Source organism: Sinocyclocheilus grahami, unplaced genomic scaffold (assembly GCF_001515645.1).
Source record: "Sinocyclocheilus grahami isolate Dianchi unplaced genomic scaffold, SAMN03320097.WGS_v1.1 scaffold181.1, whole genome shotgun sequence".
Classification (NCBI taxonomy): Eukaryota; Metazoa; Chordata; class Actinopteri; order Cypriniformes; family Cyprinidae; genus Sinocyclocheilus; species Sinocyclocheilus grahami.
In genome coordinates, this window is record NW_015505360.1 from 793,523 (window position 1) to 812,024 (window position 18,502).

At 35.7% G+C, this 18,502-nt stretch overlaps 1 protein-coding gene across 3 annotated transcripts in view; it reads left to right on the forward strand.

Annotated features, from left to right (window-relative positions):
- The first annotated feature begins 959 nt into the window (after positions 1 to 959).
- LOC107594259 (E3 ubiquitin-protein ligase pellino homolog 1-like) overlaps positions 960 to 18,502 on the forward strand; it is a 27,956-nt gene continuing 10,413 nt past the window's right edge. The window contains exons 1-6 of one of the 3 annotated variants that reach the window (XM_016284224.1): positions 960 to 1,145; positions 8,353 to 8,528; positions 8,622 to 8,751; positions 9,076 to 9,177; positions 10,620 to 10,817; positions 15,835 to 16,023. In XM_016284224.1, coding sequence (XP_016139710.1) covers positions 8,458 to 8,528; positions 8,622 to 8,751; positions 9,076 to 9,177; positions 10,620 to 10,817; positions 15,835 to 16,023 — 690 coding nt within the window. In that variant the 5' untranslated portion in view covers positions 960 to 1,145; positions 8,353 to 8,457. Of the gene's footprint in view, positions 1,146 to 6,593; positions 6,888 to 7,775; positions 8,245 to 8,352; positions 8,529 to 8,621; positions 8,752 to 9,075; positions 9,178 to 10,619; positions 10,818 to 15,834; positions 16,024 to 18,502 lie in introns of those variants that run through there. The other 2 variants (XM_016284226.1, XM_016284225.1) reach the window with 2 other exon arrangements.

Genomic DNA, 18,502 nt, shown 5'->3' on the forward strand with positions numbered 1-18,502 from the left:
GTCTGTCTTTTTGTCTGTCTGTCTGTCTGTCTGTCTGTCTATCTCTCTGTCTGTCTCTCTGTCTGTCTCTCTGTCTGTCTATCTCTCTGTCTGTCTGTCTGTCTGTCTGTCTATCTATCTATCCAACTGTCTGTCTACTTTTATATAAAAGAACATTTTAAAAATAGTAAACAAAACATATTATTATATATAACCGCCAAGTACATGATGTTCTCTCTGCATGACCTACATCAACCAAAAGACTCTCAAAGCAAACTGATCTCCAAACATCTCCTCATTGCATTTGTTACCAACAACCTGTTGCCTTATTCAAGTTTAAAAGTGTGTCCGTTTTATTTGAATCCTTTGTAAAGAGTTGTAAACTAAATCATAAAGCTCTGCTGTGTCATGGTTCACTGTTTTGTGCCTATGGTGCACGACCGGTTTGAGATCCATAGACTCACGAAGTGTTGCACAGACAAAGACTTCTAATGCAATATCTCTCTTTTCTATCTCCACGCCCAGCTATAGCACACACACACACACTCAGACATCAGGACTCCGGCCAAGCAGTCCTTTTGTTTCCCTCCCCAGTCCAAGTTCAGGGTATTTAAAACACACTGTCAACACACTCATACTCATGGCAACTGTCTCCATGACAGCATGACAACAAGCCCTTGGCAGCTGGAGTAACTTAATATTTGCCTTGCTTTAGCATAACATTTTCATTATGTAAGGCCGTGGCAGAGAGGCGGCGCGCACCCATTGAAGTTCAGAGCAGTCGGTGTGGGACGGTTGCTATGTTGCTGTGTGTTGAGTTGCAACTGTGGCAACAAACCCATGCTGAAGTACTTCCTTTAGAGGAACATCTGGTGAAAAAAAATGTCCCCGGGGCGTAATGTGCTCTGAGAGAGAGCGAGCGAGAGAGAGAGAGAGAGAGAGAGAGTGAGGGGTGGGCTGGACAGACAGACAGACAGACGGTCAGACACAGACAGATATGAAATAGAACAGATGCAGATTAGTGCCTCTGCCAGGCTCATGGCTTTGCCTACGGCGGACAGATGAAGGAAGGGTTTGAATGCTGTTGCTGTGTGTTGGGATCTGACTCACTTTAAAGGGTAATTTGGGGATTGCTTGGTCTGAAGAGAGACTAAAGGTTAAACTGTGTGAGTAAACGCTTGGCTTTCCCTGTTTGTGTTTGTGTGGACTACACCCATGACTACACCTGTGTCGATTCAACACCACAATGACACCATATCACTGCATGACAAACACTCGCTTAGTCAAACACGCTTTTATGGCTCGCTGTCGGACTGAACAACTACGATGTCACCCTGGGATTTTTGTTTTTTACCACATTTTAAGATCTACTCTGTTCTATTATTTTCTATTCTATTTTGCTATGTGTTTTTTAATCTATTGTGTTACATTCTATTCTATTCTGTTCTATAATGCCATACAAACTATTATATCTTATGCTATTATATGCCACATTATTATATTGCCACAAAAGATTCTATTCTATTGTCTGTTTCTTCTGATCGAGTTTAATTTACATTCTATTCCATTATGCCATAATATGCTATTAATAATATTTATACTATTATATACCACATTCTATCCTATTCTATTTTTCTATAATATTTTGCTAAGTGTTCTTAACTAGTCTGTTTCTTTTAATCTAGTCTAATATAGTCGAATTATACTTTATTATATTATGCCATATTATGCTACAGTCTATTATGTTTTATAATATTAAATGCCACATTCTATTGTATTGTATTCTATTCTATACTATTATTTTGCTATATGATCTAAAGTAGTCTGTTTCTTCGAATATAGCCTAATTAACTTTCTATTCTGTTCTATTCTATTTTGATATCATGTTCTAATCTAGTCAGTTTCTTTCAGTCTGTTACATTCTATTCTATTCTGTTATTCTACAATTTTTATATCTCACTCATGCTATTGTATGCTACATTCCCTTCCCTTCTATTCTATTCTATTCTAGTTCACTCTAACTTTGTTCTTTTGCGCTGTGCTATTCTTTAGCCTATTCCACTCTATTCTATTCTGTACTGTTAAATTAAATGGTGAAGATGTAAAGTTGCTAACAGAGTTATTTAAGTTGCTAACAAATGTTAGTTATACAATGATATACTTCCTGCAACAAAAACAAAAGTAAAGCGGTGATAGTGAAGCTAATCTAGTCTAATATAGTCGAATTATACTTTATTATATTATGCCATATTATGCTACAGTCTATTATGTTTTATAATATTAAATGCCACATTCTATTGTATTCTATTCTATTCTATACTATTATTTTGCTATATGATCTAAACTAGTCTGTTTCTTCGAATATAGCCTAATTAACATTCTATTCTGTTCTATTCTATTTTGATATCATGTTCTAATCTAGTCAGTTTCTTTCAGTCTGTTACATTCTATTCTATTCTGTTATTCTACAATTTTTATATCTCACTCATGCTATTGTATGCTACATTCCCTTCCCTTCTATTCTATTCTATTCTAGTTCACTCTAACTTTGTTCTTTTGCGCTGTGCTATTCTTTAGCCTATTCCACTCTATTCTATAAAAGTGTAAAAGTGTCATTTTTTTCTTGTTTCTTTGTTGTGAGAGGGTATGCTTTGGTTGTCGTTAAATCGGAGTTGATCAGCAGCATTGATTGATTGACAGCTGTCAGCATTTTTTTGTGTGATATTGACTGACAGCTTTAACATCCGCTCAGGATGCTCTCAGCTTTGATTGAATGCTGCTAAAGCATATATAAATAAGCGCATCATATTTCTGAGTGTCTGTCTGAACTGAAGAGGCTCCGGATCTTCATCCGGCCCTCGATTCCTCTTCTACAGGCTCGCTCGCGCGCGGTGTGTTTTAATCTGTCATTTTTGAGGTAACAAAAAACCAGTTTAAAAACATCTGACAATGAGAAAGTGAGCATTACAAAAGTTTTTGTCTACAAAAACTGTGATAGCTTGGTATTAGACACCACTGCCATCAATAAATAAATCTATAAACAAGCTTTAAACTTTTGAAGGAGAAAAATGTTTATAATATCCAGTAGAAAAAAATTAGCTAAAATTATATAATCAAACTAGAAAGGTTGTTTTAATATTGAATAGTTTACATTATTTACTTTTATTCATTTAGCAATGCTTGTCCGTTTGCCCATTTGTTCTCCTAAAATTAATGTAAACATTTACATTTAGCAGATGAAATGTAAAATGTAAGCACAACCATTATAACAAAAATGCAGCCTATCAAGTTATGTTAAAAGTTTTTATTGAAATGCTGCCCTTTTCCGTTCATGTCACTTTCTCTGTTGAATAATGAAAACAGCTTGCACACGTGCTGTGCTTTCAGTGTTCTTTTTTTTTAGTTGAATAATGAAATTTTCCATGCTTTGTTGAAAAAAAAAACGCTTAATTAATTTTTGTCAGCAGGGCTACATTATTCTGTTATTTGGTGCAAACTCACACATGCTGAAATGCATCACAAACAGTTTAATTCAAATTTAAGTAATAATAATTAAAAAAACAAGTAAACTGAAACACTACAAAAAAGGGGTTTGTTTATTTTAAATAATTGCTTAATTTGTCCAAGAAAAACGTCACCAATGAAATGCAATATCATAAAAATCATGTTTATTTTGTTCATGAACACACACACACTGTCCCTCCACTGTTTTTGTTCTCCTCTGATCTCATGTCTTTCTTCTCTTTCTCACACTTATCTCTGTCTTCAGCTGATCTCTGGATCCATTCGGCTCTAGCTGACTCTCTCCTTTTGAGTTTTAGGATATATTTTCTGCTAGTTATTCCATAATCATCAACCTCCTTTGTATGTTTAATTCAGTGCAATTCGAACACTGTTCACAGTCAATGCTGACTCGGCTGAGAGTAAAGCTGCGCTCCAGACAAAATCTTGTGCACTAAACTGACGGACCAGGATGCATTGGGTCTGATGTTCAAACTCATTAATGCACAGCAATGATCATGTAAAAAGAGGAGGGACAAATGTAAAAACTTCTATGGTTGCTGCTTCTGTGGCTTTTTTCTGTTTATCCTGAAAACTTTTTTTTCCCCTGCAAAACCTGGCATTGTTAAAAATGTGCTGTGCAACTAAGAGCTGATTAGGCAATAAAAAAGACAAATGTAAAAACTTCTATGGTTGCTGCTTCTGTGGCTTTTTTCTGTTTATCCTGAAAACTTTTTTTCCCCTGCAAAACCTGGCATTGTTAAAAATGTGCTGTGCAACTAAGAGCTGATTAGGCAATAAAAACAACTTATTTATGATTTCACAACAAATAAAAATTCAGTGCTGGAATTTCCTGAATATTTGGTTATGTATTTGCATTAGATCCTTAAAGAATCAGAAACAGAACAACAACACTAACTATGCATTTACATTTATATGTAAATCTGAGATAATAAGCCTTTGCAGCTTAATCAAAACAAAGACTTCTCTCTATTGCACTGCTAAAATGCCGTGCTTAAACAAACAAACCGTCTGGTCTAACCATCTCTCTTACACATACAATAGATTAAGTGAACTCCAGCTCTGACTGAGTCGAGCGTGCTCTCAATCTCAGGATCAGCGTGGAGGTCGTGCGAGTGTGTGCGGATAGCGTGTGTCATGAAAGATCCTTTGTTGTCTGAGTGAAGTCACTCTTTGACTCGTGGGTCCATCCAGAGCTCAGAGCCCAGCGAGGGGCTTTCAGAGTCAGACGTGGGGTGAATGAAGCTCTGTGTCGACCCACCTTCGCTCTAGAGCAGGAGAAAACGACTCACACAGTCAACTTTGTCAGATCTGACCATCAGAGCTTCAGCTGCTATTAGTGGTGTGTGTTTGCTAAGGCAAGAGTCACTACTGCTCATAATTGGGTTTTTGTCCCTCTCACTTTTAGATATTACTTCATTCACTTCTGAAATGTAGCTATTATTCCTCAGGTAGTGCCCTGATGGATAATAGTTGCATTAAAGAAGTTTATTTTGCTTAACTGTGCACAGTGCGAGGAAAATAACTGTGGTCGTTCGCATAAAACAAAGGCTTTAAATTTAAAACCAAGCAGAAGCCACTGCTAGCTGGTTGATTCAAAAGTGGGCGGGGCCAACGCACAAGCGGTAATACTATTGGATAATGCTCACCTTTCACTGTCCGCGTTTCACTGTTCACCTGTATTCATAAATCAATCAGCCTGCAGAAGTATTAGTGCGAGAGACGCTAAACGAAAAAAGTGCACAAAAAGAGAGTTGTCTGTGACTATTGTAAGTTCATTTTGTTAAATAGACAAAACATTTGACATTTTAGTAACTTTAAGTCAGTGTTTCACAGAAAACACTGAATGATCAATATAGTTATTTTAGTGTTAAGATCATTTTTGTTAAAGTTTTAAGTTTAAAGAGTTAATTTTCATACATATAGTTTATATATACATACATACATATAATATCCTGGGAATGGCGCATATATATTATTACATGTTCATATGCATATACATTGCATTGTGTATGCGTGCGTGTGTGTGTGTGTGTGTGTGTGTGTGTGTGTATTCTGTTTACTATGAGTTTATATGACATTTTCATTCATACATGGTTGCAACAACAACAACAACTGTATTATGAAAATGCTGTTACTTTTATAAGTGATCAGGCCTGTGATTTTCACCTGTTGGATGATAACGTAACACCCTAGCAACCACCCAGAATACCATAGCAATACCCTAGCAACCACACTGAACCCCCCAGCAACTATGTTTATCTTTAACCATTATGTTTCACATAAGTTCATTTTGTTAAATAGACAAAACATTTGACATTTTAGTAACTTTAAGTCAGTGTTTCACAGAAAACACTGAATGATCAATATAGTTATTTTAGTGTTAAGATCATTTTTGTTAAAGTTTTAAGTTTAAAGAGTTAATTTTCATGCATATAGTTTATATATACATACATACATATAATATCCTGGGAATGGCGCATATATATTATTACATGTTCATATGCATATACATTGCATTGTGTATGCGTGCGTGTGTGTGTGTGTGTGTGTGTGTGTGTGTGTATATTCTGTTTACTATGAGTTTATATGACATTTTCATTCATACATGGTTGCAACAACAACAACAACTGTATTATGAAAATGCTGTTACTTTTATAAGTGATCAGGCCTGTGATTTTCACCTGTTGGATGATAACGTAACACCCTAGCAACCACCCAGAATACCATAGCAATACCCTAGCAACCACACTGAACCCCCCAGCAACTATGTTTATCTTTAACCATTATGTTTCACCACCCCATAAATCTGAGCTAAACATGCACGCTTATATGTACATGTGTGTGTTTGGATCCTCAGAAAGTCCTCATAAATCACAGTTCATTATGAGTCCCCTTGCATACTTCAAAGAGCATAAACTCAGAGAGGTGTGTGCCCTGCATCACCCAGTGTATACTGGGTTGCTGTGGAAACGCTGTGCTGTGTTGTAGCCGGCTGGCAAGAGTGCAAATGTCTCCTGTATTCTGAGCAGATGTCTGGCATGGATACAGGGACGAGGCCGGGGTGTGACACACACACACACACACACTGCCCTTAGGGCTGACAGTATCTGTCCTTAAGAAACATATCTGGATTTGTGTGCTTTAGTTAGTTAGTGTGTGTGTGTGTGTGTGTGTGTGTGTGTGAGAGAGACAGGCAGGAATAAGGTGAGGAGTTTATTCACACTATGTATGTCAGAGTCGTTCTGTCAGACAGATGATTAAGTGCTTTAAGCCCGGATCAGATATCCATCCTGTTTAAGAGAGCTCTCTCTGGGTCACTCATGCAGACCTACAGGAAAGAGAGCAGTCGGGTGAAGGCAGGAGGTTTGCACATTTCCACACAGGTGTGTTGTTAGGTATTCAGTTGCTAAAAAAAAAAGATGCATTACACTGCTGCAGTACTCGGTATACGAAGTTGATCTTGTGTTTGTGTTGATGTTTGTTCGATGATTTACACTTGTGTTTATGTTAGTTTGTTGTTTAGTTCTTGTATTTATGTTAGATTATTTTGTTTGTTGATTTGTCCTTGTGTTTTTGCTTATTCACATTTGTTGATTTGTAATTGTTTGTTTGTTATTTTGCAGTTGTCTTTATGCTAGTTTGTTTGTTGCTGCTTTATATTTTTATTTGTTTCTTGTTTTGTTTGTTGCTTTGCACTTTGTTGAGTTGTGTTGGTGTGTATTTGTTGATTTAGATTTTTTTTCCGTTAATTTGTCCATGTGTATATTTGCTGCTTTATGCTTTTATGTTTGATACTTGTTTTGTTTGTTGCACATTGTTAAGTTGTGCTGGTTTTTGTTTGTTGCGTTACACTTCTTCATGCTTGTTTGTTGTTTTTATTGCTTATCTTTGTTGGTTGTTTTGTAATTGTTTGTTTGTTAATTGTTGAATTAATGTTTTGTTTGTTGGTTAATTTGTGCATGTGTGTGTTTGCTGCTTTTTATTCACGTTTTTTGTTGTTTCATTTGTTGCTTTGTTCCGTTGCACTTTTATTTATGTTTATTTTTGTTTTGTTTGTTGCATTCCACTTGTGTTTGTTTGTTTATTTGTGCTTATGTGTTGTTGTTCATGTTTTTGTTTTGTTTGTTTGTTGCTTGGAACTTGTACTTGTAATTGTACTTGTTTGTGTGTTGCTTTACATGATTATTTATGATTGTTTTCTAGTTATGTTTGCACTGATGTTTGCATGTTTATTTGTTACTTGATGTGCATTTATATTTTTGTGTGTTTTTTGTTTGGCACTTGTTTATCTTTGTTCATGCATATGAGAGATTAAAGCGCTGTCATTTGTGGCTGCGAGAGTCAATGATGTTTTCGTGTCGGAAACAGGGATGTCTGTCGCCTGCTATTTTTACGTTGTGGTTTTGTCGTGTGTCAGCGCCAACTTTTCGTGACCGCTTGACCCTGACGGTTCAAAACAGTACTGATGCCAACCCACACTGAGAGGAAGTGAAACCATCTCAGTGTTATTTGTAGAAGATCTCCTTCTTCTCATTTCACAGACAGCATAACTTACTTGTGTGTTATCGAATGTGTCTTTTCTGGTTAATATACTCTTTCTATCATTTCTATTTATTTGTTGTGTGTGTTTTTTGTTGTGTGTGTTTTTTGTTTTTTTTGCACTATAGTCTCAGTGGCGCCACCCTACAGGTGGGAATAAGACTAACATCCGAGACTTTAGATTTTGTGCTACTTTCAGAGGTGTGTGATAGGAGGAGAATAAAGTAAACAGTGAATCACAGACGTGATCAGAGGCATCTGTCGCTTAGTCATTAGTGTAACCTACTTTTGTTGTGTTTTCGTTTGCAGATGTCTTATGGTGAGAGCGTGATGGTGGAGCATTGAGGAGGCAAGATCAAGAAGAGAAGATAGAGATATATTTCAGAGGAAGTGTTTGAGCTGAAGACCGAAGTGATGTTGGCCCCTGAACAGGAGCTGCTGAGCTCTTCTAAACCCATCAAATACGGAGAGCTCATCGTCCTCGGGTAAGAATGACTCCACTTTCTCAATCAGATTTGCATTTATGCTTAGTAAATCTTGCTAATGCAGCATTGTGAACTAACGTTTTGTCTCCACAGCTACAATGGCTCCCTACCGAACGGAGACCGGGGCAGAAGAAGGAGTCGTTTCGCTCTGTTTAAGACACCCAAAGCCAATGGAGTCAAACCCAGCACCGTCCACAGCACATGCAGTCCACAGACCGCCAAGGTACATGCCCATTTTCCCGATAATAATTTTTAAACGCCTTTATTGCTCATTTATGTGTCACATTGAATTTTTAAGGGCTTCTGCACAAGCCGAGTGTTTAAATGTGCATTCGGCATTCTTCGCTGCCGGTGAATGTGCATCTATAGCATGTGTAGCATGCAACACATTTATCCAGTGTGACTTCACCCTCACATTTCATTATCATCTGTTACTCCTGCATGTCTGAATTTGATAAATGAACTGTAAGCTGATTTGACGGATGTAAATATTATGAACCGGCATGCTCTTGACGAGGGTTCTGGTGTGCATGTGGTGTTTCTGCAGGCCATCAGCAACAAAAACCAGCACAGCGTGTCGTATACGCTGTCCAGGGCGCAGACGGTAGTCGTAGAGTATGCACACGACAGCACCACTGACATGTTTCAGGTATGTTTAGGTTTCTTCAGGTAACTGTGTTTGAATTGTATACAGGTTTTGTGGGTGCATTTGTACTGCAGACCTGCCAACCTGTACGCATTTTGCGTAGCGAAAAAAAAGGACGCTGGTACGGTTTGTCACTCTAAACTACACTCAGTGACCATGTGTCGCAAATTGTTAAATGTGACTTTTTATTCACATTCATTATTATTATTAAAGCAGATTATGGCAGGATGGGAAAAGGTGAGTTAGGTTATCTTTCCCTCACAACCAAAAACACACTTCTTTGGTGAAATTGTTGATTTCGTGGTCTAAAAACAAAATGACAAATCCTTCTCGAGCAGTGTAAATAAGTCAGAATGCATGAAATACCATTAGACCTCCCCTTTAACAAAATTAGCTGAAAACGAAAATAAAGTTTCTTTAATAATCAATGAATCACATTGATTTAATAATAAACACTCAAATAAAAACAGAGTTCTACATAAACATTTAAATTGCACATAAAGATGTTTTTATATCAACATTTTCTACTCCAATTCATTGTTGAAATATAAACATTTAAACGGTGGCAGTCTTTCATAACAGATTTAGTCTTATTGTTTTCATGATTTATTCACGCATACATTAAATAAAGAAAACAACAGGTTAAGTAAAAATAGAATTAATATGTGATATAGTGCATGTATTTAGCAAAATTATGACTAATGAGTTTATGGACGTTGAATGGCTTTCTTGAGGTAAATATAATGTCGTTTACTGATGTCTTTCTTGAGTGATTACATGAGATATGATACATTTCATATACAATTGTACTGTTCTTGTCAACACCTTCTGATATTCACGCATGTTTATTTCGTACTATACTATACTATACTATACTATTTAATAATTTCTAGTATTAAAGAAGAAGGATAACTGGTTTATGTGCCGCACTACAGTGATCTGTCATGACACATTAAAGAGCATGAACCACATTTACTGTTTGACTGTTTACTGATGTCTTTCTTGAGTGATTACATGAGATATGATACATTTCATATACAATTGTACTGTTCTTGTCAACACCTTCTGATATTCACGCATGTTTATTTCGTACTATACTATACTATACTATTTAATAATTTCTAGTATTAAAGAAGAAGGATAACTGGTTTATGTGCCGCACTACAGTGATCTGTCATGACACATTAAAGAGCATGAACCACATTTACTGTTTGACTTTTGTGATAAAATTGACAGAATTTGAAAGCACAAACTTATTGTGATTATTGGATGGCAGGCGTGCTACAAATAATGTTTAGTTTTTTTATGCTATCAACTAAAAACTAAAAGATCTTGGTTCATCAAAATGGAGACTGATTAAAAACGATAAATTGAAAACACTCAATCTCAACCCAATTTCCCTTTCATCATTGCATAAACCCTATAAAACTTTCTTTCTTTTGCAGATCGGCCGGTCCACTGAAAGCCCCATTGATTTCGTGGTGATGGACACGCTGCCTGGTTGTCACGGCAAAAGCGACACGCTGTCGTCTCAGAGCACTATATCGCGATTCGCGTGTCGGATCGTGTGTCAGCGAGCGCCGCCCTACACCGCGCGCATCTACGCCGCCGGCTTCGACTCGTCCAAAAGCATCTTCCTGGGGGTGGGTCAAACACACTCCTCCAATACAATATCTCTCCTCTCTAACAGTCTTTCATACTCATCCATCCATCCATTCCATGATGCTTTCATGTGTTCATCTGTCCACTATCACTCATCCTGGAGAGGCTGAAAATGAACAAGTGAGTGAGTGAATGAATTAACTAATTCATGACGCGAACCAACTACACTACTGTTCGAAAGTTTGAGTCAGTAAAAATTTTTCTCTTCTCTTCTGCTCACCAAGGCTGCATTTATTTGGTCAAAAATACAGTAAAAACTCTAATATTGTGAAATGTTATTATAATTTAAAATAACAGTTTTATGTGAATATTTTCCACATGATCTTCAGAAATCATTCTAATATGCTGATTTGCTGCTCAAGAAATATTTCTGATTATTGTCAATGTTGAAAACAGTTGTGCTGCTTCATATTAAAAAAAAAAACGGTGATAATTTTTTTCAGGATTTTTTTATGAATAGAAAGTTCAAAAGAACAGCATTTATTTGAAACAGAAATTGATATCCTTGATGAATAATAGTATTTATTTTTTATTAAAAAAAAATCTTACTGACCCCAAACAGTTGAACAGTAGTGTATGTGTGTGTGTGTGAGTGAGTGAGTGAGTGAGTGAGTGAAGGAATGAATGTATGAATCTGTGAATAAACTGAGGAAATGAATGAATCTAAGAATGAAGTGTGCGAAGTGTGAACAAATTAATTGGTGAATGAAGAGATCGTACAAATAAATCAGTGAACAAAGTGAGCGAACAAATGAACTGGTGAACACAGTGAGCAAAATAATTAATTTGTGAAGAAATTGAACGAATAAAGGAATTTGCTGAACGAAGTGAGCGAACAAATGAATAGGTGAACAAAATAAGTGAGCGAATGAATAGGTGAATGAAGTGAGTGAATGAATGATTTGGTGAATCAATTGAGGGAACAAATGATTCAGTGATGGAAGTGAGTGAAGTGAGCAAACAAATGAATTGGTCAATGAAGTGAGCAAATAAAAGAATCAGTGAAAAAAGTGAGAGAACAAATTAATTAGTGAATGTGAACAAACAGTGAACTAATAAATTGGTGAATGAATTGAGGGAATGAATGAATCTGCGAATGACTTGAGTGAACGAATGTATCACTGAAAGAAGTGAGCAAACGAATGAACTGGTGAATGAAGAGAGCGAACAAATGAATTGGTGAATGAAGAGAGCGAACAAATGAATTGGTGAATGAAGAGAGCGAACAAATGAATTGGTGAATGAAGAGAGCGAACAAATGAATTGGTGAATGAAGAGAGTGAATGAATAAATTGGTGACTGAAGAGAGCGAACGAATTAACCAATGAATGAAGTGAGTGAATGAATGAATTGGTGAATAAAGAGAGAACGAACGAATCGATGAATGAAGTGAGAGAACGAATGATTTGGTGAATGAAGAGAGCGAACAAATGAATTGGTGAATGAAGAGAGTGAATGAATAAATTGGTGACTGAAGAGAGCGAACGAATTAACCGATGAATGAAGTGAGTGAATGAATGAATTGGTGAATAAAGAGAGAACGAACGAATCGATGAATGAAGTGAGAGAACGAATGATTTGGTGAATGAAGAGAGCGAACAAATGAATTGGTGAATGAAGAGAGTGAATGAATAAATTGGTGACTGAAGAGAGCGAACGAATTAACCGATGAATGAAGTGAGTGAATGAATGAATTGGTGAATAAAGAGAGAACGAACGAATCGATGAATGAAGTGAGAGAACGAATGATTTGGTGAATGAAGAGAGCGAACAAATGAATTGGTGAATGAAGAGAGTGAATGAATAAATTGGTGACTGAAGAGAGCGAACGAATTAACCGATGAATGAAGTGAGTGAATGAATGAATTGGTGAATAAAGAGAGAACGAACGAATCGATGAATGAAGTGAGAGAACGAATGATTTGGTGAATGAAGAGAGCGAACAAATGAATTGGTGAATGAAGAGAGTGAATGAATAAATTGGTGACTGAAGAGAGCGAACGAATTAACCGATGAATGAAGTGAGTGAATGAATGAATTGGTGAATAAAGAGAGAACGAACGAATCGATGAATGAAGTGAGAGAACGAATGATTTGGTGAATGAAGAGAGCGAACAAATGAATTGGTGAATGAAGAGAGTGAATGAATAAATTGGTGACTGAAGAGAGCGAACGAATTAACCGATGAATGAAGTGAGTGAATGAATGAATTGGTGAATAAAGAGAGAACGAACGAATCGATGAATGAAGTGAGAGAACGAATGATTTGGTGAATGAAGAGAGCGAACAAATGAATTGGTGAATGAAGAGAGTGAATGAATAAATTGGTGACTGAAGAGAGCGAACGAATTAACCGATGAATGAAGTGAGTGAATGAATGAATTGGTGAATAAAGAGAGAACGAACGAATCGATGAATGAAGTGAGAGAACGAATGATTTGGTGAATGAAGAGAGCGAACAAATGAATTGGTGAATGAAGAGAGTGAATGAATAAATTGGTGACTGAAGAGAGCGAACGAATTAACCGATGAATGAAGTGAGTGAATGAATGAATTGGTGAATAAAGAGAGAACGAACGAATCGATGAATGAAGTGAGAGAACGAATGATTTGGTGAATGAAGAGAGCGAACAAATGAATTGGTGAATGAAGAGAGTGAATGAATAAATTGGTGACTGAAGAGAGCGAACGAATTAACCGATGAATGAAGTGAGTGAATGAATGAATTGGTGAATAAAGAGAGAACGAACGAATCGATGAATGAAGTGAGAGAACGAATGATTTGGTGAATGAAGAGAGCGAACAAATGAATTGGTGAATGAAGAGAGTGAATGAATAAATTGGTGACTGAAGAGAGCGAACGAATTAACCGATGAATGAAGTGAGTGAATGAATGAATTGGTGAATAAAGAGAGAACGAACGAATCGATGAATGAAGTGAGAGAACGAATGATTTGGTGAATGAAGAGAGCGAACAAATGAATTGGTGAATGAAGAGAGTGAATGAATAAATTGGTGACTGAAGAGAGCGAACGAATTAACCGATGAATGAAGTGAGTGAATGAATGAATTGGTGAATAAAGAGAGAACGAACGAATCGATGAATGAAGTGAGAGAACGAATGATTTGGTGAATGAAGAGAGCGAACAAATGAATTGGTGAATGAAGAGAGTGAATGAATAAATTGGTGACTGAAGAGAGCGAACGAATTAACCGATGAATGAAGTGAGTGAATGAATGAATTGGTGAATAAAGAGAGAACGAACGAATCGATGAATGAAGTGAGAGAACGAATGATTTGGTGAATGAAGAGAGCGAACAAATGAATTGGTGAATGAAGAGAGTGAACGAATTAATTGGTGAATGAAGAGAGAGAACGAACGAACCGGTGACTGAAGAGAGCGAACAAATTTACCGATGAATGAAGTGAGTGAATGAATGAATTGGTGATTAAAGAGAGAACGAACGAATCGATGAATGAAGTGACAGAACGAATGAATTGGTGAATGAAGAGAGTGAACGAATTAATTGGTGAATGAAGAGAGCGAACGAATTAATTGGTGAATGAAGAGAGCGAACGAATTAATTGGTGAATGAAGAGAGCGAACGAATTAATTGGTGAATGAAGAGAGCGAACGAATTAATTGGTGAATGAAGAGAGCGAACGAATTAATTGGTGAATGAAGAGAGCGAACGAATTAATTGGTGAATGAAGAGAGCGAACGAATTAATTGGTGAATGAAGAGAGCGAACGAATTAACCGATGAATGAAGTGAGTGAATGAATGAATTGGTGAATAAAGAGAGAACGAACGAATCGATGAATGAAGTGACAGAACGAATGAATTGGTGAATGAAGAGAGAATGAATGAATCGATGAATGAAGAGAGAGAACGAATGAATTGGTGAATGAAGTGAGTGAATGAATGAATTGGTGAATAAAGAGAGCGAACAAACGAACCGATGAATGAAGTGAGTGAATGAATGAATTAGTGAATAAAGAGAGAACGAACAAATCGATGAATGAAGTGAGAGAACGAATGAATTGGTGAATGAAGAGAGTGAACAAATTAATTGGTGAATGAAGGGAGAGAACGAACGAACCGGTGACTGAAGAGAGCGAACGAATTAACCGATGAATGAAGTGAGTGAATGAATGAATTGGTGATTAAAGAGAAAACGAACGAATGAATTGGTGAATGAAGAGAGCGAACAAATGAATTGGTGAATGAAGAGAGCGAACGAATTAATGGGTGAATGAAGAGAGAGAACAAATGAACTGGTGAATGAAGAGAGCGAACAAATTAATTGGTGAATGAAGAGAGCGAACGAATTAACCGATGAATGAAGTGAGTGAATGAATGAATGAGTGAATAAAGAGAGAACGATCGAATCGATGAATGAAGTGAGAGAACGAATGAATTGGTGAATGAAGAGAGTGAACGAACGAACCGGTGAATGAAGAGAGCGAACAAATTAATTGGTGAATGAAGAGAGCGAACGAATTAATTGGTGACTGAAGAGAGCGAACGAATTAACCGATGAATGAAGAGAGCGAATGAATGAATTGGTGAATAAAGAGAGTGAACGAACGAACCGATGAATGAAGTGAGTGAATGAATGAATGAGTGAATAAAGAGAGAACGATCGAATCGATGAATGAAGTGAGAGAACGAATGAATTGGTGAATGAAGAGAGCGAACAAATGATTTGGTGAATGAAGAGAGCGAACGAACAAATCGATGAATGAAGTGAGTGAATGAATGAATTGGTGAATAAAGAGAGCGAACAAATGAACCGGTGAATGAAGTGAGTGAATGAATGAATTAGTGAATAAATCGAAGGAACCAAGTAATCAACAAATGGGGTGAGCAAACGAATGAAAGAATGAATGAATCAGTCAATAAATGAATGAATCAGTAAATGAAGTGAGCAGATGAATAAATCAGTGAATCGATGAATCAACAAATGAATGGACTGTTTTTCCCTCTGTCCTCAGGAGAAAGCGGCGAAATGGTGGTGCGCTGACAGCCAGATGGACGGCCTGACCACCAATGGCATATTAGTGATGCGACCGCGGCACGGCTTCACCTGCGAGTCCAAACCGGGCGCCTGGAGAGAGATCTCAGTCTGCGGCAACGTCTTCATGCTCCGAGAGACCCGGTCCGCTCAGAAACCCGGCAAACTGGTGAGGCTGCCTTTAATAGACTTGTCATTAAACATACAACCAAATTTAGATCAAATAACAACTGAGGCTTGATGAAATCCTCCAGAACGAGGTCAAAACTCGACCACAGCGGCATCTCAGTAATGCACAGATAAACATTCGGGTGACATTTCCTTGTTTCCCTGCTTCACCATGACAACTCTGATCATGTGTTGGTAAATACTCGTTTTAGGGCTTGAAAATTCCCACTGTCCTTATCTGGAATCACACACACACACACACACACACACACACACAGTTCTTATATACATAAAGAATTTGTATATTTGTGTATCCGTTCGATCAGTGATGGCCCACAGGGACTGAATCAGCACATAGCTGGTGTGTTTGTGTGTGTTGCGCGTGATATGACTCCCGCCCGACTGCACAGTTTGTTGTGTTGTTAAAATCTGGTCTCCATGGTGTCAGAAGTCCTGTCCGTAACCTCACCATGCAGCTTTGTTTTTTCTGGATGCACAGTGTGTGAGAATGAGAGGTTATGAAATGACTGTCGCTGGTAAACAACTGCAAATCTGAAAATCTCTAAAGCTATTTCCTCTCAGAAAAGTGTTTCTTAATATCTGTTGAGCAGAGTTTTATATCTCATAAAAGTGTCTTATTTGAAGTTGAATCTCAGGAATATATCATTATTAGATCGAAAAATTGAAAGAAGGAATGTTTTAGTTAAAGAAACAGCCATTGTTATGTTCATATCATTGACATAGTGTCGTTTTTGTTGATCAGATTTAATTTTGTTTATATTGTTTTCACTTTCATTTCACTTAAAGTTTTAGCAATATTGATCGTTTTTTATTGCTTATATCATTTTAATAATTATTCTTTATTAGTTTTAGTTAAACTAAATGAGAAATGCTGCATTGGCAATGAACAAAATAAACAAATACATTTTTATATTATATAATTCATTGTTACTTACATTGTAGTTTTTGATTATTAGACTTTATCTTATTTTTAAATTGTTTTCACTTTAATTTCAGTTAAAGTTGTAGTAATCTTGTGTTTTGTCATTTTAATTATGTTTTATGTTTATATATATATTTTAATGAATTTTTCTTTATTAGTTTTAGTTGTTTTAGTACTTCATTAAAATAAAAAAATTATAAATGTAGCTGAAATAAAACGTGTGTGTATATATATATATATATATATATATATATATACAGTGGGTACGGAAAATATTCAGACCCCCTTAAATTTTTCACTCTTTGTTATATTGCAGTATTGCAGAATGATTTTAGCAAATGGCTGCAATATAACAAAGAGTGAAAAATTTAAGGGGGTCTGAATACTTTCCGTACCCACTGTATATATATATATTCTGTTATAAATTATATAGTTTTTCTTTTCATTTTAGTTAAAGTTTTTTTTTATCGTTTTGGTAATATTTTAATTAGATTTTATGTTTATATATTTTATATATTTTCACTTGAATTTAATTTGTTGTGTTTTTGTCTTTTTTATGTATGATCATTTTTTATGTTTTTTTATTAGAGATGCTGTAACTTACATGAATAAAAATCACAAACATGACACTTGTAAATTAAATAATTTTAAATATACAGATTTATGTGTTATATTATTATATTATATGTTTTTCAAACGGATTATGAAAACTTAAATAAAAGGAGCTGTAAAAGATTTTCAGAATTTGTACAACTCCTTTGCTTTAGACAAATGTAAAATCATCTATAAATGTAAAATCATCTACAAATGTTAAATCATCTATAAATGTAAAATCATCTATAAATGTTAAATCATCTACAAATGTTAAATCATCTATAAATGTAAAATCATCTCACTTGTAAATTAAATAATTTTAAATATACAGATTTATGTGTTATATTATTATATTATATGTTTTTCAAACGGATTATGAAAACTTAAATAAAAGGAGCTGTAAAAGATTTTCAGAATTTGTACAACTCCTTTGCTTTAGACAAATGTAAAATCATCTACAAATGTAAAATCATATATAAATGTTAAATCATCTACAAATGTTAAATCATATATAAATGTTAAATCATCTACAAATGTTACCACTGCATCTGTCTGAAAAAAGGCATTTGATTTATAGTTATTTTCAAAGCTTTCATTGTACTCTCAGTATTAAAGAACTTCATTATTGTTTATTTAATTCTAACAAGTAAGTTTTTGTTAGAAACTAACCAAAATGACAAATAATTAGTTTACAATCTTTGCACAGGAGAGACAGTGTTGTATTGATGTATCGACTATCTGCCAAAATGAGTTGAAAAATATCGGCATATCGGATATTGTCAAAAATCCAATATCATGCGTCCCTATTTTTTATGTATGCTAATATGTCTAGTTTTTTTTTTTTTTCGAGTTTTCAAGTTTTAAGAAAACAAGTTGTGTTGCCTTAGCAACTAGCTGAAATAAAATAAGTTTACTTTATATATATATATATATATATATATAT